Source organism: Canis lupus, chromosome 15, assembly GCF_048164855.1.
Source record: "Canis lupus baileyi chromosome 15, mCanLup2.hap1, whole genome shotgun sequence".
Taxonomy (NCBI): Eukaryota; Metazoa; Chordata; class Mammalia; order Carnivora; family Canidae; genus Canis; species Canis lupus.
In genome coordinates this window covers 43,627,584-43,649,656 of record NC_132852.1, presented here as the reverse complement: position 1 = coordinate 43,649,656, position 22,073 = coordinate 43,627,584, and the positions used below count along the sequence as shown (strand labels likewise).

General features: G+C 43.5%; 1 protein-coding gene across 6 annotated transcripts in view; it reads right to left on the bottom strand.

The window, feature by feature from the left end:
- The window catches only part of PAXIP1 (PAX interacting protein 1), a 49,978-nt gene that overhangs the window by 21,893 nt on the left and 6,012 nt on the right, over window positions 1-22,073 (bottom strand). For 4 of the 6 annotated variants that reach the window (XM_072776853.1, XM_072776854.1, XM_072776856.1 and 1 more), the window contains exons 3-7: window positions 19,487-19,530; window positions 17,176-17,239; window positions 12,665-12,827; window positions 9,692-9,805; window positions 4,586-5,224 (exon numbers count right to left, since the gene is read on the bottom strand). In XM_072776853.1, the coding sequence (XP_072632954.1) occupies window positions 4,586-5,224; window positions 9,692-9,805; window positions 12,665-12,673 (762 nt within the window). In that variant the 5' untranslated portion in view covers window positions 12,674-12,827; window positions 17,176-17,239; window positions 19,487-19,530. The remainder of the gene's footprint in view (window positions 1-4,585; window positions 5,225-9,691; window positions 9,806-12,664; window positions 12,828-17,175; window positions 17,240-19,486; window positions 19,531-22,073) is intronic. The other 2 variants (XR_012007777.1, XM_072776852.1) reach the window with 1 other exon arrangement.

Below are 22,073 nucleotides of genomic sequence, written 5' to 3'. Positions count from 1 at the left end.
TCAGCAAGCCCTGGGCACTGGCATGCTCTGTCAACAGGGGACAGAAAAGACACCAACAGCAGGTTTGCTTAAATGGTAAACGTTCCTCCAACTGGAAAATCATCCGTGTAGCAGGCATATCAGCCTTCCTCAAAAAGGACGTGGGGCTCTTTAGGTGGCAAAAGTGTTTCAAGCTAGAGAGAAACCCAGCTAGCAGACTGTTTCCCTTCTAGCTCATTCTGCTTCACAAGGACGAGTACTCCAAGAGCTCTGTACAAGCTGAGGGGTGGGAGGGAGTCAGGAGATGCCAGAGCCCCAGATGGTAGGTTATTTTCTTATCCTGTACGGTGCTGAATAAAACAACAACGAGGAATTTCTACAAGGAATTTCTTCGCAATATGCTCAGAGCAAAAAGGAGAAACCATTTTCTCATGGTTGAGAGAACTGTAACAATCAAATAGATTTTACTAAAACTCAATAAATATAACTTAATCCTATTAAAGGCACACTTGGCCATTTACATAAAACTCTAGAAACTCAATTTTAATATAAGGCACAGCTATAAGAAGATCTCAAACATGATCTTAAAATATCTCTTCCATCCAAGTAGACTCCAAAATGGAAAGGTTTTATAATTTGCAAAGGTAACACAGACTCCAGATTTAGTGATGAAACAATGGGGCCTGAAACTGAAGTGGGTCAAACACCAGCGCTCAGTACAGCTGTCCGTGCAAACACCTCATAGGTAGGACCTCTTTATCTCTGTAAGTTCTCCTCATTCTTCAAAAACTCCTCAGTGGAGCTCTAAACAGAAAAGAAACTTTTTAAACAAATATGTAAATAATAGGGCAACAATTTCTTCTCTATGCTTACAAGCATTTAAAAAATACCCTGTAAAGAGGAGGTAGATTGACCTCAGCACACACCACACCCAGATGGCAGGACACCAATCAAAGCCTCACACCTCCACACAATCACACGTGGGGCAGGGTGGCGAGCACCTGCTTGTATTTCTGTGGATCAAGCATGAGCCTGTACACACAGTGCAGGTCAGTAACAGGGGCTGCTTCTGGAGTGGAAACAGGAGTTAGGGGTGGGAGGGACTCTATCACTTTACAGTAGGGACCATTTGAATGGTACATACTTTTACTCTCAGAAAAAACCACCCATGTCCTGTCTGCCACAATGAACAGGGTGGAACCAGTCGTTTGCCCCGGGGCTCTTGCCCCTGCATCCCCACACCCAGATCAAAGGGGGGGCTCTGGTAGGTCTGAGGGACCCTCATGTACGCTCCACAGCCTGGAGCCCAAGGCTAGTCCTCTCAGCTCCCATCTCAGAATGGCCAGGACGACTCTGCAGGGGGCCTGGAGGGCAGGGGCACCTTCTGTGTGGTGATCACAACCTGAGAAGCTGGGGAAAGCCAGGCTGTGAGCACAGGGCAACTGGGAGCAGATGGAGGTCAGGACAAAAGCACTGGCCTGAGTGAGATGGACAATGGCCTGGAAATTCGGGCACCTGGCGGGCCACCCAGTGAAGTGACTCTCAGGACACCACCTGGACTCATCAGCCGGCTTTTCAACCCTCTGATCTGTGGCTGAACATGTTAGTCCCGAGGAATCAAAGAAAGAAAATTCTTAGCTGCTTAATCACGTAATTTGCCATTAAGTCTGAATTTTTCCTTCATATAATACTATGATAATCTTTAAATTACTTATATATTGAGTGGCCCAATACATAAAGAACTACAATACAAACATGGCTCCAAACCACTAAAAATCTGCAATTTAAACAGATTGATGGTTAGCTATGTTCTTCTCCCAAGCCCTGATCTAATTTTAAACTAAATCTGTCTTCTATTTGTAACATTTCAAAAATTCATTTTCTTCACATCTGGCAGCAAAACGTCCCATGTTCTTACACTGTGGAAAAACTCTCCGAAAATCTCTTCACAGCTGCTCCCCCTAGTGCTGGGCCCGGCCGTCGTAGGGGGGTTGGGGGGTGGGGGCTTCCTGCCTCGCAGCACCCTGTGGGCAGCACCTGGGGTGGGGGCGTCAAGCCTCTCCTGCAGGGTGCGTCCCTCTCCCTGGTGTGATCATGTCTTTCCACCTCTCGCAACATTATTCCATATCCAAATGCGAATTTAGGAAGCGTGAGATTCAAGTTGACATCACAGAGTACGGTGGCAAAGGCCAGCAGGGATCCCAGAACTGTCCACAGAGCCCACGGATGAAGAGCAGGGAGCACGTCTGTCCATCCAGTCTGAACGCTCATTCCTGATCCCTCAACTCCAGGAGGCATGAGGGCTCCCAAGGCTCCCCATGGACTCAACACTCTGGCCCACTGAAGTCTCAAGCCTACCGGGAGGCAGGTCCCCGTGGGCACACTTCACCTGTCTGCCTACACAGGACAGGTGTGCCTGCATAGCCCAGCGTCTCCCCCTGTGACCTCCCCATCACTCCCTGGTTTCTGACAGGCTGCCCCCCAGCTACCTTCTCCCGATCGCCTCAAACCCCTGGCTTTCCAGTGCTTTCTGCCTATCACCTCCACCCCGACAGCCCCCTGGTACAGGGACACAGCTCACGGCTCTACCACCCCTCTGCCCCGTCAGGGGTGCTGCCGCCCATGGGCACCCACCGCGCTCTCTCCGCCTCCTGTCTCCTCCTCTCACCTCCGGGGACCCCACGTGAGCACGGGCACCACCTGGCCCTGCCACACTCTGACCACCTCATTTCAGGGACCTTCTCTTCACCCCGAGCCCCTCACTCCGTCACCTGCCAGTGTCCTCCACATCAACTCAATGACCTCCCGGGCCCAGCAAGTCAAGAGCAAATGATGGCACAGGGGTCGTAAGTACATGAGGAGCGAGCCCGTTGAAGGCACCTCACTACAAAAGAATTTGCTGCTCGGCCACCAAGCACTTCATCATTCAGACTGCAAAATAACTGGCTGGCTCCTCCACTTCTTGAGAAATGCCAGAAGTCCCATTTTTATAGAGAATCTCATGATTTTGGTAAATAAATTCAAAAAATTGTTTGGACCAAACTAAAGGTGTCAGGAAGAGGGTGGCGTCAGTTGTGGTGTGCAACCCTGCTCTCCCTCAACCTTTATCTCCAAAGCCAGCACGCCTCCAAAACTGCTAATCCAACTACGTCAGGCTCTGGCCACCTCTGCCTTCCTTCTGTCTGTTCATCATCTTTCCCACCCCTCCACCACCTGCCGACCTGGTCAGTTCCACCTTCCTCTTCACAACTTTCCAGGTTATGGTCGCAAACCTAAACCAGGTCCTACCCAGATCCAACAATTCGGTCTTCCCAGGATCTGTGTATCAACTATTCCAGAATCTTCCATTCTCTCCATATCCAATTTCCTCTCTCTTCTCTGACACCATACACACATTACCTCATCCCATCTTATTTTTCATCCTTCGGATATCTGAGGAATGGGCTTTCTTTTCTTGGACCTTATTCTGAACGACACAACCTTCCAGTGTCTCAAGAACCACGTACTAGCAGTTACTCACTGCTAAGTCCAGGGAGGGAGGAGAGGAAGAAAACAGTATTTTTAACACGCCATCTGTAATCAAGAAAGACTTTCTAAAACCACTACCACAGTCATACTCAACAATGACAATGTCACCTGCAGTAAGAAAGACATACTTGGTCACCCTTCCTAGAGCCCCAGAGACACACTCAGAAGGTGACCACTTTCCCTAAGGGAGAATGGTATGGGCCCCCGGGGACAGATCCCTACAAATGCCTCCAGCTCTCCCCGCTACCTCAAGTCTCATTATTCTTTCTTTCCCTACAACACAGGAAATCCATGCCTACTTCTAGGTCCTCACTGCCGCTGCCCCTTTTGTCTGGAACTCTCTCCCAGTCCTCCCCATGGGCCTTGTCATTCACACCCCCTCCTTCGTGAGGCCCTCCCTGATCACCTCTCCTAAATAGCCTCCTTCCTCCAACGGCTATTATATGACCCCTTAAGGACTGTCTTCAAAACACCCAGACCAGAAGCCCTTTTGTTCATATCTGTCTTGTCTTCCCCACCTGAAACGAGGGTGGAAGACTTGTCTTTCTTCTTTGCCACCTTGTCCCACAACCCACACAAATGTACACCAGGCCGATGTACCTTGACTACTTCCTTGTAGTCTTAAATTGAAAGACATCTACCAAAACTTTTACAGTCCATTCTGCATCAACAAGCTCCAGTCATAAAACTATCAGTTCAGATTCAGGCTTCTGTAATGAATAATTCATGTTTCATTATTCATCTACCATCAAGTTCATAATAAAGCAAGAAAGGAACACCTGGTCAACTTCACACCTCTCTGTGGCCACTGCTCATTTTAGGCTAAGTAAGAGTGGAAACCCTTCCTCCAGGGCGAGCACCCCTATCACTGGTACCCTGCTGGAATTTCAGAGACCATGAACTATACGCACGCACGCACACACACACACACACAACTGTAAAACAAGTTCCCACACAAACACTGCTTGTAAGTTAAGTGTTCTGAAGAAGCAGAAAATACCAAACCATGTTGAAACAGACTGTAAAATCCAACTCCAACATCTGTTACTTAAATTTCTGTTCTTAAAGAGTGACTTACATGTGCTACATTTGACGGTCGGCTAATCTGCTGAATATCAGCATTATTAGTAATGTTTCTCAACGTCCGCACAGCAGGACTCCAAGCAGCGATCATTTCTGATCTTTCGGAACTTTGGAGGTTTTGTCCCGAAGCCATGAGGTTACCCCGGACCTCGGGAGGTAAGATGTTGCCTGGGACTGGCGGCACGTTGGCACATAAGTTAATTAACCCAGGCTCCTTTCCCGGGGGCAGTCTGCGTTTTGCTGAGGCCAACTGTGGGACTTCGGCAGGGGTCCAGTTTAAGTTCCTCTCTTGTTTCTCAGGTGATGAATCTGAAGAATCATCAAACATCAACTCCCCTTTAGATTTTTCAGTGTTTGATTTGGGTGAAAACTGCTGGTCCCCTGAAGGAGAGCCTTCTTGAGAACTGGCAGGGCTGGATTTTCCATCTGTACTACCCTCATTTTGGGAATCCTGTTCCTCATTCTCTACCTCCTCCTCCTCCTCTTCTTCTTCCTCCTCTTCCTCTTCATAAATAATCAGTCGAGGATGATAAAATGCTTCATCCTTTTTGGTTTTCTCAGATATGCAATCCAGGACCCAGTCAGGGGTAACAATTTTGATACTTGCTCTCTTTAACGCGCATTCGTATTTCTCCTACAAGTAAAGCATAAACACACACAAAGTTGTAAGTTTTATCAAAGTCCCTGAAAGTGTGTATTTAAAAACAGAACTTTAGGACAGGCATGCAGCTGAAATGTTTAGCACCTGTGACTGTCATTTCATACGCAGAAAAGCTTAAACTCCTTTCAGATGCAGGACTAGAGCCAAAACGAATCATGGATCTATGATCTCAGGAAGGCCTCATGCCTGCAATAGTAGTTGTAAAAGATTTTGTTTAAAATTAACTTTTACGAAGGTATTTTAGCAAAAAGTAGAACTACCAATCCCATGGGAACTGTCACCTAATCTAGTTTTTATTTATTGACAACCTGTACAAAGCTGGAACTGCGGCGCAGAGTTCCTCCAGGATATCAGACACAGTCAGGAAGGCTTTCCTAAGGAGGCGTCTAGACTACTGAGCTCACTTCACAGGGACATCTCAGACCTAATGAGGTTTACGATTTAGCTTCGGAGAGAGAGAAAACACCAAGGAAACTGCGATGCAAAGCCACCATTGAGTGATGTGTAATAAGCCTAGGGAAGGGCCCTAGCCCTGTGAGCTGTACCACGCACTCCAAGATGAGGCCTGGCGGGGGCGTCAGTGAGCAAAATGTAGTGAAGCACACACAGTGAGCACACAGAAAAGGTGTGCTCACGGGCAGGGGTGGTCCTGCAGGTAAGGGTGTAGACAGAACGATAATAATGGAAATAATAATGGAAATATGCAGCAAAGGTAATACGCAAATATTAGCTCTAAACAGTAGCTCTAAAATAAACGTAACTGTGGTTCACTTAACTAAAAATCTCACACCCCTGCTTCTAGAGCCTAGGCTGCCTGCAGTTCTCTAGCAAACACATAGTCCGGACCCTGCGCTATAATCCGTTTCCTGTGGAGGGGGCCCAAGGTGCCACTGCTGTTTATGGTTGGCTGCACAGGGGTGAAGGGGTGAAGGAGTGACAGTCTGCAGGGCTGCACCAGAGGGGCCGACACCGGAGGAGCTGAACAGAGGATCACTCTCAGTGTGGCATGGGCAATGGCAGCTCTGTGGAGTCAGGACCCGCCTCCTGAAAGGAGTGAGATCCACCCATGTCTAAGGGATTTCACTTTGTTACTTTTGAGAATATTCTACTTTAAACCTTTTTAAAACGTTAGTAAAACTTGGTCATGGGAAAGTACACGTGAATAACAAGTAAAGCAAAAAGAAAAATGGACATAAAATCATGACGACGTGATGAGAGGTCACCACAATCAACATTTTTAGTGTCCAGTTTTAATTATTTTTGTTATGAGCAGACACGTACATGTACATACATGTATATTAAGAGAAGCACCATGTTGTCACAGAGTAAAAATACTTTATAATGCATTTTTACTGACTGTATTACAACAACCTCCCACATCAATACGTATACTTGTACACAGGCACTTTTAACTTTTTAATGTACGTTTTCAAACAAAGCCAAAAGTGGGGACAGGTATGAGATACATCCCCAGCTCCAATAACTGGCGACTTCTGCAATCCTGCCTCCCCTGGCTCCTCTGCAATGTTGTTCATGCATCTCTAATGATAAACCTCCACCACTAGGGCATCCACGCTGGCTGTCAAGCCATCCCACACCCAGGGCTTACCCACTTGAACCCAAGTGCGCCACTCTGCTGCATAGCTGTACAATCAGGCAATCCTCTGGTGTCACGGATTACTGCTTAGTTATGTGTGGTGCCATTTATTCTAGTTGTTTCTAATGTTTATTTAGTGTTTTGCTACTCTGAGGAACTGAAGTTAAATGTCAACACATATATCCTAAATTGTTGTAGAAGAATTCCTAGGTTCCAGTATGAAAGTATGGAAAGCACTTTAAGGCTTCATTATCTATAACTACGTCCCCCTTCCAAGGCTATGCCACCAACTCTGTAGGACTGTGTTGATTCACCCACACCCCACTGCTTACCTACTTGAAACTACATTGTGTATAAACCATGATTTAAGTAACGCATTTTCTTATTAAGATACAAGTGTTTTTAAACTTAAATGTAAAAGCATGTGGGAACTCTTAAATGCTTAACTCAATAAAACTACTTATCAACCAGTAACATCTTTCATTAAGATATAAGCGTCTATAAACTTACGTGCAGAAACACATGAAGATGGCCGCACGCTTAACGCACTGACACTAAGCCACGCACCGGGTGAGGTGTGCAAGAGCTGAATTTCTGTGCACCCGAAACTAGCACAGCACTGTATGTTAACTAACGGGAATTAAAATAAAAATTTTTTATTTAAAAAATTTTTTTATTTTAAAAAATTTTTATTCCTTATTCTAAAAATCATTCTGAAATATTTAAGTATTAAATGTTAAATCAATCCTCCCACAGTAAACATAGATAAGTTTTTATAGCAGACTAGACACTTTTAATTTGACTACCTGTTTCAAAAGAGCCACAGAGCTGTCTTAGGAAAACATCAAGTCCAGATATATACCAAAATATTTATAAACTACATAAATAATGCAAAAATTCAAAATGATCCAATAACCTACATACAAAATAAGGTTTGGATATTATTTTCCAAGGTAAAAAGATGGTTGTTGAGATAAAATATGAAATATTTTAATTCTGTTAATAGCAAAAATAAAACCACTGCCATGAATAGCAGTTGCAGAGCATTTTAGACATCAAAGGGAAAATGCCACACTTAGTGCTGGGAGCCACCGCGGCAGCCCTGGGCTGTTGTCTGCACAGGGTGCTGGCACCGCACACACCACGAATGACCTACAGCAAAGCAAAGCTGAATTGAATGCCTTTGCTGAGGCTAATTTACCAGCTAAGTCATTCTAATTCTTGGATCCTCAAAATTACAAAGTATTAAATGTTGCGGACTCAGGCACCAGCAGCGAGGCCTGGCAGGGCAGCTGGTGTGGTTCTGTCACATGGGCACACTTCATACACCGAAGCCTGCAGCGGCCACAAGCCAGCCCTTCCCAGTAACGACGAGCATCCTCTGTCCTGTTGATTTTGTTACTAAATCCCTCCATTCTTCTCCACTTAACTGAACATTTTTAAAAATTCAAGAGTATGAAAGGCAGTTTGCCATTCAAACATTTTCTTTGTTCATTAAAAAAAAAAAAAAAAGGAAAAAAGTATTTGAAGAGATGCAATTGGCTTTTGTGTGCAATCAGCAGATCTGTCTGACAAACCCACCCCACTCATATACTGCTTCTTAAATTTATCATTTGGCTCCTCAGAAGTATTTGCTCACAGCTATAAAAGCTATAAGGACTTTGTTTCCCTTCAACTACCACTTAAATAAAATTTTAGCCATAAATTTACAAGATACTAATATAAAATAGTATAACCAAAGATATACTTCTCTTAAAATGTACAAAATATAATTTTTTACTCAAATTTTAAGACTCAAATCTGAAATTTTCCCAGTAGACGTTTCTTCTTAGGATTGTGTGGCGTACTACGTTAACAACCACACACACCAGCTCAAAATCTGGTGTCAAGAAACCAGCCTAACCACACTTAGGGATGAGCTCTGCTCAGTCTCAAAGTCCGTGGGAAAGGGGTCTCCTGGGCAGGACAGGTTTGTACCAGTCCCAAGCTGCATACACGAGGCGGTGCCATGGCTGGGTACCACACACACCTCTCTCCCCACGCAGCAGTGCATCCACATGGGAAACAGGATGACAGCGCTGACTTAGACTGAAGGCAGTAAGGGATCACGGAGGGGAGGCGTGGAAAATTAGCTCACCATAAATATCCTGCCCCTGACTCTCAAAGTTGTAAGTAACTGTTCTTGGGAGGAAGAGTTTGATTTCCAGAAAGCAGTGGTTCTCACATTCTCATGCGCCCCAGAATCACCAGGAGGGCCTGACACCGATAACTGGACTCCCCACACCCTCGCCGGGTCCTGATTTACGAGGTCTGGGGCAGGCATACAATCTGCATTTCTAACAAATGCACAAGACAGGCTGATGCCGCTGACCTGGGGACCCCACCAATGCTCAGAGATAGGAACCCTGTAATTACCAAGATAAATGAGCTTTCTTATATCCTAAATATTGAAAACTTCACCAAATACACACTGACAAAGTTATCCTCAGTACAAGGCCTTTTTTAAGACTGTGAAGGGGAATAAAAATACGTATTTTCCCAAATAAAAATGAAGTTTTACTAGATTTGAAAGGAAACTCAAGGGATTCAAAAAACATTCCCATTTTCTCCATGAAATAAACCCCAATTTCTTTGTAGGTAGTGGTCACATCTGGCTTAGCATCGAAATGATAATCATCTGACATCCTCTGTGGAATGAAGCCGGGTGTAAAAAATACAAACTAACAGAACCAGCTTTTGTACATGGAATCTAATAATTAATTCAGAGGAAACTCAAAACAATATTTGATTACTGGAAATACTTAAATGACGTACGAGAAGGAAAACGTACATGAAACGCTTACCCCTTTTGGTTCTGGAACAACCAGATGTGTGCATTTCTTGTTGAGGTGCAGCTGGCAGTCGCCCCCGTAGAAAGTGAGCAAAGCCCACAGGGCGCTCCTGTCTGTGGACGACACCTGAGCGAGAATGACACACCAAGCTTCTGTCACACATTTCAGTCTACACAAGTCTATTTAATATTAAAATACACTGTAACGTCTTAACAAACTCTGCTGTATCTACTTTTCTCTCTTATTAAATGAAACAAACCTAAGGGTATTAGTGGGAAAAATAGCAGATGAGCTTTTAGCTATTTGCTTATCATGACAAAAACTTTCATTCCTATCAATGATAGTTCTATAGACATCTTTTTTGCCTTGTCACCAAATGAATAGAAAACACATATCCACACTCCAAAAAATGAATGGAGGATTATTTCAACAAAAGCAATAGGGAAAAAAAAAAAAACAGAAGGAACTGGTGCACCATTCCATCCTTACAACTGTCATGTATTAAAATGTTTAAATACAACAGCAGTATCAAAATCATTATGGAATTCCTTACTCATTAACAGATAAATACTAATTATGAAATGGATAAAATAAAAAGACAAAAATAGTTATTTGTAAGCTCAGGGTAAAACATAAATATTACTTAACACATAAAAGGAAATAAGGCAAGCATAAAAGGAATAATTCTTATGCTTGCATAAGTGATGAAGTTGACTCCAGAGAGAATGGCTCATGTTGGAAAAGAGGCTTTCACTATAACAAAAATAGCTACCATTTATTGCCTGCCTACTATGTGCCAGGAACTGTGCCAAGTGCTTTGTATATACTCCTAATCCTTATAACCGCCACTCGAAGTAGGAATCATTAGACCCATTATATAGATCAGGAAACAAACTTACAAAAATTACAGCTGATCATCAGAAAAGCTGGCTTTTAAAACCCAGGTCTGTCTAAACCCAGGCCTACTTGTGTTTTCCCACTGTTCTATCCTTCTCTAAGGGTAGTTACTACCAAAAATAATTTTTTTTAAAGATTTTATTTATTCATAGAGACAGAGAGAGGCAGAGACACAGGCAGAGGGAGAAGCAGGCTCCCTGTAGGGAGCCCCACGTGGGACTCGATCCCTGGTCTCCAGGATCACACCCCAGGCTGCAGGCGGCGCTAAACCGCTGCGCCACAGGGGCTGCCCCCAAAAATAATTTCTAAAAAATAAAATTTTAGAGTCTAAGAGACAAAAGAAATAAGAAAAGGTGTGTTAATTAATTCTAAGATTATCATTTAACAAAGTCTGCTTTTTTCCTGGTAATTTATATAGATTGAGGGTTATAGTAACTGTTAAGAATTCTGAACTTTGTCTCAAATTAATTCTATAAAATATTATAAACAGTATTTTTTAGAACCTGCCATTATTCAGCTTGCCAGAACTCTTAACATTTTACATCTACTTTCATCCAGTGTACAAATGTTCCTAGAAATTATTTTGCATTCCACACTACTGTGACTGCTAACAAGAACACATTAATTTTATAACATCACCTTGAAAAATCACTATTTTATATCTCTTTAATTTAGTTAGTCACTGTCACATTTCAGAAGATTGGATCAGAAAATTGTTGTTTTTACTAGAGGCTTTTCACAAAAACATTTATCTCCTGCAGCATTTGGAGAGGTGAGGTTTAATTACAGGATAATACAGACTACTCCAATGAATCGTTAGATCATCTCTACTAAAAACAAAATTAAAGAAACATAAGCTCGACATGCCTTCTCTGGAGAGCTGCAGCCGCAGGTCAGTTACATGCAGCCCCAGCTGTACTGACCGCAGTGAGCCTAGTCCATGGCCCTCCCCAGCCTGCATCACAGGCCTGGGTCTCAACAGGCCTGGAGAAGTATATTGCTGTGGAAAGAACATTGGTTGGGAGAAAGGGAGACCTGGAACTGATACACGGTCTCCAAAACTAGTTCCTGTCAACTTGGGAGAACTTCCATGAATCAGATTCTTCATCGATGCACATCTGGGTTAAATTACTTCAAACATCCACGCCAGCTCATTTAATGAATCTGTATCAGAATAATAGTTAAGAATGCTCTTTCCACACCAAAATGTTAATAATAGTTATCTAGTGGTGATGGAATTATGGGGACATTTGTGTTTTCATTTTTATACTTTTCTGTATTTTCCAAATTTTCAAGAGTGTTAATTTTATAACTGGGGGAAAGTGCCTTCCTTTAAAAAAAAAAAAAAAAGAAAAAGAAAAAAGAGCAATCTTCTCATCATGGCTAACAAAGCCTGGATGTGATCTCGATACCTTAAGACCAAAACCCAACTCCTTCAGTGGTGAGTCAGGCCATCCTGCCCGCGTGGCTGCCGACCACCTAGAGCTGTTCCCACACACGTGTCTCAAACCTCAGCCATGTTGGTGGGACACTCCTCAAACACACTATGCTCTGGCTCTGTGCCTTAACCACCCTCAATTCCCACCCCGCTACCACTGCCCCTGGACTCCCACAGCAAGCTACACAAGCATCTACAGGCTGGGCACGCTCCAAAAACTGCATGCTTCCTCTGCCCACTATGCTACGCTCTTAAGAATGTGGAACAGAGGATGGTCACCTCATCCACGGCCCCCAACTGAATAAATGCTCCCTTCATACCAATCAGGAACACCCTTCCTTCTTGGGAGGTCTCACACAAGTAGGACCCTCCTTGGTTCTAGGCCCCCTGAATTTGTCCTTGTCCCATAGTGATTAGAAACTATAATCATCCTGATTAAAGATGGGGGTCTCACTAAGAATCACAACTTAAACATCTTTGATAGTTCTCACAGTACCTAGTACAGTGCAAGGCACATGGGTAGGCAGTCAAGAAATATCTGTTGATTGAGATACAGAATGGAAAGGGCTTTTATTTTTAGTCCTCAAGATTTAAATTACGACCTTGGCCAGGCTCTCCATCAGACTCTCAACCTATCCCCCAAAACCTACCCAGCACATTACAACAGGGCCCCAGCCTGCATCAATACCGGGTCAGGAGAAGGCAGATGGTGTCTGTGCTTCTCAGCTTCTGCTGGCACAAGCTCCCTTCCCTACCTCTCCCTGGGAGAGCTCTGGAAGACTCCAACAAAGAGCTCCAGCTTGTATCAACACCCTGACGGGGAAAAGACAGAAGGTCACGGAGAGCCACCAAGCAAACAGTCCTTTTGTAAAGGTTGGGGGGTCCTGCCTGGGGTGCGCATGTGTGGGTGCAAGTGCTCCAGTGTTCAGAAGAAGGTGCAGACACCCAGAGTCTCTGCATGGTGCAGACAGACCATCTTGATGGCTCCGTCCTGGTACCATCTCCACACTTCGTACCCACTTTTACCTTTGTGTGTACTACAGCACACAGTGTGTTCACATGTCTGTCTTCTCTTCTACAATGTACATTTACTGAGGGGAAGACCTCCTACACCTTAACTTATGTGCACCCCTCGGCACTGGGCCTGTCACGAAAGAAGTATTCATCAGGTGTCTGTTGCACCAAATCCCCTTAGCTGCATGATGTGCACCTTGTGTTAATTCATCTTAAAAACTAAATTAACATGTCTTAGCAACCACACAATATCAGTGTCCCCAGTGCACTTTTCTTAACCAGGCTCTCAGCATGTGAAACACTATCGAGCAAAATTTTGTCCATCTTTATCTGATCAATCATCATGAACTCAAAAGCACAGCTTTTTATTATGTGATCCCATAACACGCTGAGGATTCCGATTCATCATCCTGAGTGATGTACAGTGTACTAAGTGATCCATAAAGATCATATGGATTCTGGGTTCCAATTTTTATTATCTAATGAATTTGTTAAAAGGACATAAAAACACTATCAAAAGGTCCTTCTAAATTCACCTTCTGTCCAGCACAGACCCAGCCACTGCCCACAATGAGTTTCACACCTAGATCATCTCTACAGGCTGGGCCGCTTCCCAGACCACACCGCCCAGGGAAGCCTGCTCTCTACTACCTGCTTCTTGCTGCCTTCCCTAGGCTCTCCATTCTCCTCCTCCCTGCCCCTCCACGGACTACACCTGTTGTCTTCTCAACCCGGAACCTGAGCTCCACATGGACCACCAGGCTGACATGACAGCCACCAGGGCAATCAGCCATGCTGTGTCCCTGTCCATCATCCCTGCCCTCCTCCTCTCCCGGGTCACAGGCAGGACCGAGGGGACCCACGAAGCTATGCACAACTACCTACTACAAATTCGTGCTCCACATCTTTACCTGAGGGGCTGCTCTTTCCCAGAACTAAAAACTAATTACATCTTATTTCATCCTTGCTTTCTAAAAATATCACCCTACTCCTCCCTCCGGTATCAACCTCTATTTAGGCTTAAGTCTCTTTTCTTCCCAAATCTTCATAGCATGCTACCCCAGGTTCTCTTCTTGAGTATGTGCCTTTCCACCTTCCTCTACGTGCAGCTAATTCTCTGCCCTCATGCCACATCTCCACGGCCCCCTATCTGGACAGCTGATCCACACCCCACACTTAACATGTTTTCAACCGACTTCACCATCTTCCCTGAGAAACCTGGCTCCCACTTCCCATCCCCAGCAGTGATGCTAGCTGGCACTTCCCCTGGGCTCCTGGTCTAACGGAGGACATCACCTCAGTTTTATTTATCACATAATAAAACAAAAACTGGAGGCAACTCCTGTAGGACTTGGCACAGAGGGGCACTGAGGGCACTGCCTTCTCCTTCGTCCCAAGTCACCAAGCCCTGCTGATTCTTGTCTGGGAACATCAGCAACACAGCAACATCCTAAGTCCAAACCTCTGCTTCAATTCCAGTACCACACCTCTCCCTCCCACCGAAACTCCCATCCCCTCCCTGCACTGGTGTCCTGCTACTGCTCCCAGACCAGGTGCCCCTAAAGGACTGCAGGGATTTTAACTTTGTTTTTCTGTTTTCCAAATGTCCTAATGCAAATATGTGTAATCCAAAATTAAATATTAAGAAAAAGGAAAGCATCCTTCTGGCTACTTTAGGGAGCTCAAACTCCAACATCTGTCTCAGTTCCCGAGCTCACCATCCATGCTCCTTTCCTCTGCACAGTGAGAAAACGCCTTTGTTCCCCGCGCCCTCCTCCTCTCTTTCCATGCAGCTCTGCCATGAATGCACCCCTCCTTCCCCACTTTTTCAGGCCCCTCACATCTGACATCACACACACACACACACACACACACACACACACACACACACAGGCTTTCCTGACTTTGCTGTCCACGCTCATGCCTGCTCTCGCGAACTCACACTGAGATCAGGCCCACGGGACTTAGCACATCACACAGTAGGTGTTGTGTGTACTATAACCTTTACATTGTGTATCTAAAATCATGTTCCATTTATCATACCCTTTGTTAAACGTAATTATTGTTTTTTTCTAAGACTAAAAGTCTTTTCTAATACTAAACTCATAGTTAGTATTTAATAATAGCTAATCATCAAATTTAAAACCCTGAAATCATCATATACTCACATATTTCTGATTTTTTTTACTTATTTCCCCAAGTCAGGTCTGCTACATATCATGTCATTGTGACCTTGCTCCCTGAAAACACCTCGGGACTCCCTGCCCTAGCCTCTCCCTCTCTCTTCTCACTCAACTTGAACCCTCTGGATAGGGAGCTCTGAATTTCTGAACCCGTCAATCCAAAAAACAAAAATGTAATTACACGCAAAATGCACATTTTAACCAAAGTATATTGCGTTTATGCATTAAGGAATAATAATAATAAAATGTCTTCATTTTTAAAACTTTCCTGACATTTATTGTACATTTGGAACATACAGAGAAGTATAAGGGAACAATGAGACTCACATACAGCCACAGCACCCATCATTAAAAGCTTTTCATTTTAGCCAACTTCAAAGATCGTTATCATTATAAATACACATTTATTGCAGAGATGTGAAAAGCAATGAAAAATACAAATACCAACAAAATTCCTGTTCTTAAAAGAGAAAAAAAGCCAGGATTTCAAGGCTCCCTATTAAATGAATAAAGCAAAAACAGTAAGAGAGAATTTTATAATTTCAAAGAACTTCAAGAATTTGTAAGAGATACAAACAAAAACTGAGTCACCCTCCCTGAACCTGCTTACTGTGTGAACAGGGAAAGGGTCCAACTGAGACAGGGCGGTCGCTGCTGAGCGAGCTCCACATCAGCACAGAGCACAAGGCTGTGGCTTGCACCCTGACCTCTCACTTATCGGCCCTGAAGGCCCTTTCCTCAAGACTTCCACAGGATGGGCCACATGCTCCTGACCACGGTCCCCATGGGCACGGGTCCGAGAGGGCACATAGCAAGGAGCACTGTTGACCGCACCTATCCCCATCCTCACGCTAAACACATCGTCCTATGCGATTTCCAAATCTGCTGAATTTGTTACAATGGTTTCTACAGGCTGAGGGTTTCCTGGCTGACAGTGCAGGGGACACAATACAACTTAGAAATACTGAATATTCACCTTCCCACTAGTTAGATACCCTACCGCTGACATTCTGGTCCCTCCCTTCAGACATGTCTCATGTATTTTACTGGCTTACTGTAATGCCACACACCTGTTACGGCCTGCTTTTCTCCCCCACTGAAAGCTTTTACCACCTCTTTCCGTACTTTCATAAAGCAGCAATTCAAAACTGGCTACGCAGTTAGGCCATCATACAAGGACATAGAACAGGTTTCTGAACCATTTCCAAACACAGGATGATCTGATTTTTCCCCCAAGCTTTCCCTATTCTACATAATGCTCCACTGAACACCATTATCCATCAATCTGCCCTTATTTCTACCAATTTGGGATAAATTTCTAAATGTAAGAGAACTGGAAGAGAAAACAAAAGGAGTATTTTAGGGCTCCCAACACTGTTACTTCTGTAGAAAACAGCCACATTATCTGCACTCCTGCCAGCAGGGAGGGGAGCTTGTCTGCAGGCGTACCAGCAGCAAACACAGGGTCACAGATTCGAGAAGTGGAAATTCTCATTTCAGTGTAGTAAAATATTCATGTCTTAGATTATAAAGTGTGTAAAATGTTTTGTCACACTTGTAATTCCTCTGTAGTAAGTTGTAAGTTCGTTTTTCTGCCTTATCTGAGATTTTATTTCTCTTATTGATCTAAATGAGCCCTTTATTTAAAAAATCATTTACCTTTATGACTGAATTTTTCTTGTCATCTTAAAATAATTTCATTTTTACTATTTTTTGATATTCAAATTCCGTATCTTTGTAACTCTTTGGATTAGAAAGACCATTTTCACCCATTAAAATTTTAAATCTTAAGACTAGGCATGGATATTTAAATAATGATAAATGTGTCAAAAAGTCACACTGAATATGCAGTTTAGAAAAGAGCTTCTTTAAAACTGGTTCACCAACGGGTCATAAATCCAATCTCATAAAAACCAGGAACTGTTATGTGTGAATAACATGAGATGGGTTGTAACCATACTTACCTGGGAGAGACACGCAGTGATTCCAAAAAAAATCTGACATGACTCTGGAGAAAAACCATTTACTCTGTTTGATAGTTATTAAGATTCCAATTAAATGAGATTAGTGCAAGCTGCATTTTGCTAAGACACAATCCACCCCCCCTCCCTCCCACTGGATCCACACAGGAAAGAGACTTAGATTGACCAAGGTGACACAGGCAGAGCAGAGAAAGGAGCAGCAGGCAGCACAGAACGAATGGGTGGTTCTGTGAAGCACATGCTCTGATCCAGCATCTCCACTCACATGGCCAATAAAGTGGGCACAGCACAATCACAGGGAAGCCATCAGACCTCTGAGCTAGCTCATTGTACACAATCAAACACACACAGATAGATTTATACACACATACGGCACAGCAATTATTTTAAAAGCCAATTAAAAGTCTTGAGTTTATCTGAGAAAGAAACATTCGTGGGACTTCTGTTGTACAGTACAGAATCTCTCACAAAAGAACTTGAGTTCTAGTCTTATAACCACTGCTAACTTTAGGAACTTGAGCAAGACCAACTCTGAGCTTCAATTTTCCCTTTGTTAAAACAAGAGTCAGAAAATACAGTTATCAACCCTCCCACCTCTGATTGTTAAAATTCATTCAGAAGAGCTGACTGGGTGCCCGCCACTGTGCCTAGAGGCACAACCTCTAGGTGCCTGTACTCTACAAACCACTCAAAGTAAACACAATGACTGTTTTTAAAGAATTTCTACAATTCAAAATGGGTTAAAGCATTACTTTGTTCTCCAAACAAGAGAAAAGTATCCTCCCTGAAATAAGAACTAGAACAACAGACAAGACTGAAAACTCCACTGCGATCTAGAAGTCCTTTACATAGCCCTGCTGAGAAACCTCACAAAGATGGGAGCCTGCCCAACTACAATCTGCTCTGCAGGCCCCAACATCATACCTTCAGCCCCATCCGTCACCCACCGTCTATCCATCCTCCTGCCTTTACCTTAAGGGTTTCCTACTTGCAAAGACCTGAGGAAACATCAACAAAGTCAAGTCTAGAGTGTTACCCCCAAGCCTCAGGCCCTCCTCCTTTTGTGTCCCTTCAAGCTGCTCTCCAACAGGCAAACAGAACTGTAGGGCAATGATGACTTCTCAAGAAATCCTGTGCAGAGAATAAATGATCCAGAACAAGAAGAACTAAGCACTTATCTTCAACCCCCACCCCCTCCCCAGCTTTTTTCCTGTGCTTATAAAGACAACTACTCCCAAAAATCCACGCGAATGAAAACTAAAAACAGGAACTGATTTAACTCTTTAGATTATGAGCAATCTTAGAACGTTTGAGTTGCAGATACTGAAGTTCTGCACATCCTCCAAGAACTGCTTACAAAGGGATGTTTTCTGTGTATTTGAGGCCACCTATAAATATTTCATATAAAAAGGTTCCCTCCAGCTGCATCAGTTCAATAAGTAAAAATGCACTCACAGGAACTGTCTGGCATAGCTACAAAACAAGAGGGTGAAGAACATCATCCCCTGTTGGAGTCTGCAATTTTAACATCACTGTATGTTAGCATGTGCCCTTACAGGAAGTGACTTCCACAAGCAGGTTACATGTGGAGTGACTCTCCAGTGAGGCTCCACACTGCCAGAGTGAAACAGAAGCCGTGACACTGTTCAGGACACTGAACAGCAGCTGACATCTCACACAAAGGCAGGAAGGCCTGTGCTCCAGAGCCACACTCAAGAAATGATGAAGTGAAGGACACAGGCATGGGAGGGAGCTCCTCGAGGGCAGCAACGAGGTCTTCTTGACCTCTCCTGTTTTAGTACCCAGGCCATAGCAGGTGTCAACATGTGTGTTAAATAAACCTTTTATCCAACGTAATCAAAAAGAATAATGATGCATGTAACAAAACTAACAATGTTCTGCCATTCTCTTTCCCTATCTACTGTCCAAATAACTCAGGGTTTGGTTCAGGCAGACTTAAAATTTTAGAAATATTCTACCTAACTGGACATCACAAAAGCTGTCTGTTCCAGAGACAAGAAAACTGAGGTCCAGAGAAGCAGACTGTCTGAGATCATAAAGCCCACTCCCAGGACTAGAGCTTGTGCCCCCAGGTTCCAGCCCAGAGAAGCTCCCCCACAGCTGGTGCCCTTCCCTCCAGGGGAGATGACATAAAATCTGACAGAGAGTAGAAAACAGCAGGGACAGAGATTGCACACACACAAACTGCCCTAACTAATGAATCCACTTAGTCACCATGTGAGTCTTAACCCAGCATTGTCCTTCCCCTCTCCCCTTCCCTCAAAAAGGATACGGCAGCAGAGCTCCACACTGAACGGACAAGATCACCCAAGATGGCTGAAAAAGAAAATATGAACTCAAATCAAAAAATACTTTCAATTTATAATCAAATGACACTATTTCACCAACATTGCTCCTGGAAATTAAAAGCACCCAGATTATAAGTATTCAAGTAGTAACAATATCAAAGATTAGTTATCAACGGTCAAGGTGATTGGAATTCTGCTATAGAATGAAACACTACCAGATATATTTTAAATTATTACATACAGAAACTTAAATTTTAGGTGTACACACATTGCTGCTTCAGCATCTACACCAGCTAGAAACTGTCCTCACAGCTGGAAGGACAGGGACCTGAGAGCCATCTCCACTCCCTCCCCACCCCAAGTATATCAGCCACTGTCTGGTTCCTTTCGTCAATCTTGAATCCAACCAAGTGGAAATTCACAGTTGTTTTTTAGTAAATCCCAATAGATATAACATTTGCAAACCATGAAGAGTATTTCTGTCTGGTAATTTTTTATGAACTCCAAAATTCAGATTAGTTATAAAACCTTAAGCTTCATTACCACCTTTTTCGATAATTAACATCTTTGAAAAATTATCTTACATTTCTACATTTAATTTTTAAAGTTACATTCAACTATGTAATGCCCCATTTAGCCAGCTGAAACTTCCAGAAACTTCCACCCACTTAAATGTACATATCTAGCTATTATTCATGCATCAATTTATTCATCAAATATTTATCGAAAATCTATTTTGTGCCAGAGATGGTGCAAGGCACTGAAAATATAACAATGAAGAAGAAAAATGTAGCCTTTGCTCTCATGCAACCAGTGCTCCAGCCTAATGATCTTCACACTAGCTTTGTCACGTACACCTTAAAACAACTTTAGAAAACAAAATCCCCTCATCTTTTTTCAGCAATCATTTGACACCAACAATGTGTCAGCCTAAGTTTATAACAGTGGGTCTTCCATGAACAAGGTGTAGGACTACCTGATATTTTATAAAATAAAGATTGGCTCTCCTTGGGACGTTATTTTAATGACAATGATTTGGTTATTTGGCAAGCATGCTAACCCACTGGATGAAGTGCCCCACGCTGAAAGAAATCATTTAGTGTTACTTTCCATGCATTCTATCCAATGTGTCTTCACATTTTATTTTTTGATGATCCTAGGATAACTTCAGTGAAACTGAAGGAGGCTGGCCAGCATCAGTCACCCAATATTGGCTTTGACTCTCATCATCACGGGGGCCAAGCTGTTATTCTGCACAGTAACACCCAGAGCCCTGTGGAACTCCCTGGCTGCAGGGCTGAGCACCAGGTGGGCTTTCCAGAAACCAGCATTTCTATTCATCCCTGAGTCTGAGTATTCAGAGCCTCAGGCAATGCGCTGTGCTATGATTTGGGCAGGTTAAGGTGTGACTTTTCTCGAGAACACTGAGAGAGGTGCCTCTGAGTAGGAGTGTGACCACAGAAGGAAGCAGACACTCTGGAAAGGCATCCCTTCCAACTATCACACACCCTGGTAAGTGTCCCTCTGAGAACCTGAGGGAGGGAACAAGTACAGGTATCCCCGTTTAAGCATTTAGGGCTAGTCATAATGCCCACTCAGAGCGGATCCACCCTCAGACCCTCATTCAGAAGACTCTACATAAAATAATGGTGAGTCAGGTGCACCTGGGTGTCTCAGTGGAGGAAGCATCTGCCTTCCGGTCAGGTCATTATCTCAGGGTCCTGGGATCGAGCCCCACATCTGGATCCCTACTCAGTGGGGAGTCTAGTCTCTCTCCCTCTCCCCTCTGCTCCTGTTCTCTCTCACTCACTCATGCTCTCTCTCTAATAAAATCTCGAAAAAATAAAAAATAATGCCAAGTCTATAAGACATACCAGTAACCGCAGAAATGGAGAACTAGAAAAGCATAGTAATAAAGAGGGATTTATCCCAAAGGCAAATAACAGTATGCAAATAAGCCCGCTGTAAGTCAGCATAACTATCATTTCCAATGATGTCCTAAGGCCACTGAGAAAAATATTTCCATTTAAAAAAAGTATAAGTTTTGGAAAAAAAAAAAAAAGTATAAGTTTTGGTGCCTAAAGATGCAAATTTTAAACATCTATACAATTCAAATATGTAAATGATACACTGTCACTGTGCATAAAGATGATTTTTAAAATGCATTTGTCAGATTCAATAAGTTAAAGGCCAAGGAAATCTGTGCTTATAGAACCAGGCCTCTGCCTCAATCAGCCAAATTCGGCCTAGGAACTCGAGGGTCTAGCAGCAGCAATCTTGGGGTACACACACACTGCAGGACAAGCTCTCACAACTCCATCATCCCGTCATGGGGCACTGTAGTCCCTGGACAGGACAGGCGCTGTCACAAATCACAAGCAGCCTGGAGCTGTGAAGCAGATGAAAGATGAATGTGCCTGGGGCCTTGTTTCAAGCTACTACAGGCAAAGGGGAAGAGGAGGATGGGGATATATTAAGTTAGATTGGCAAAATGGTGATAATTATAGAAGCTGGGTAATAGGTATTTTATGCAGCCTTATTACAGCCTGACTTTTCCAGAAATACAACGTG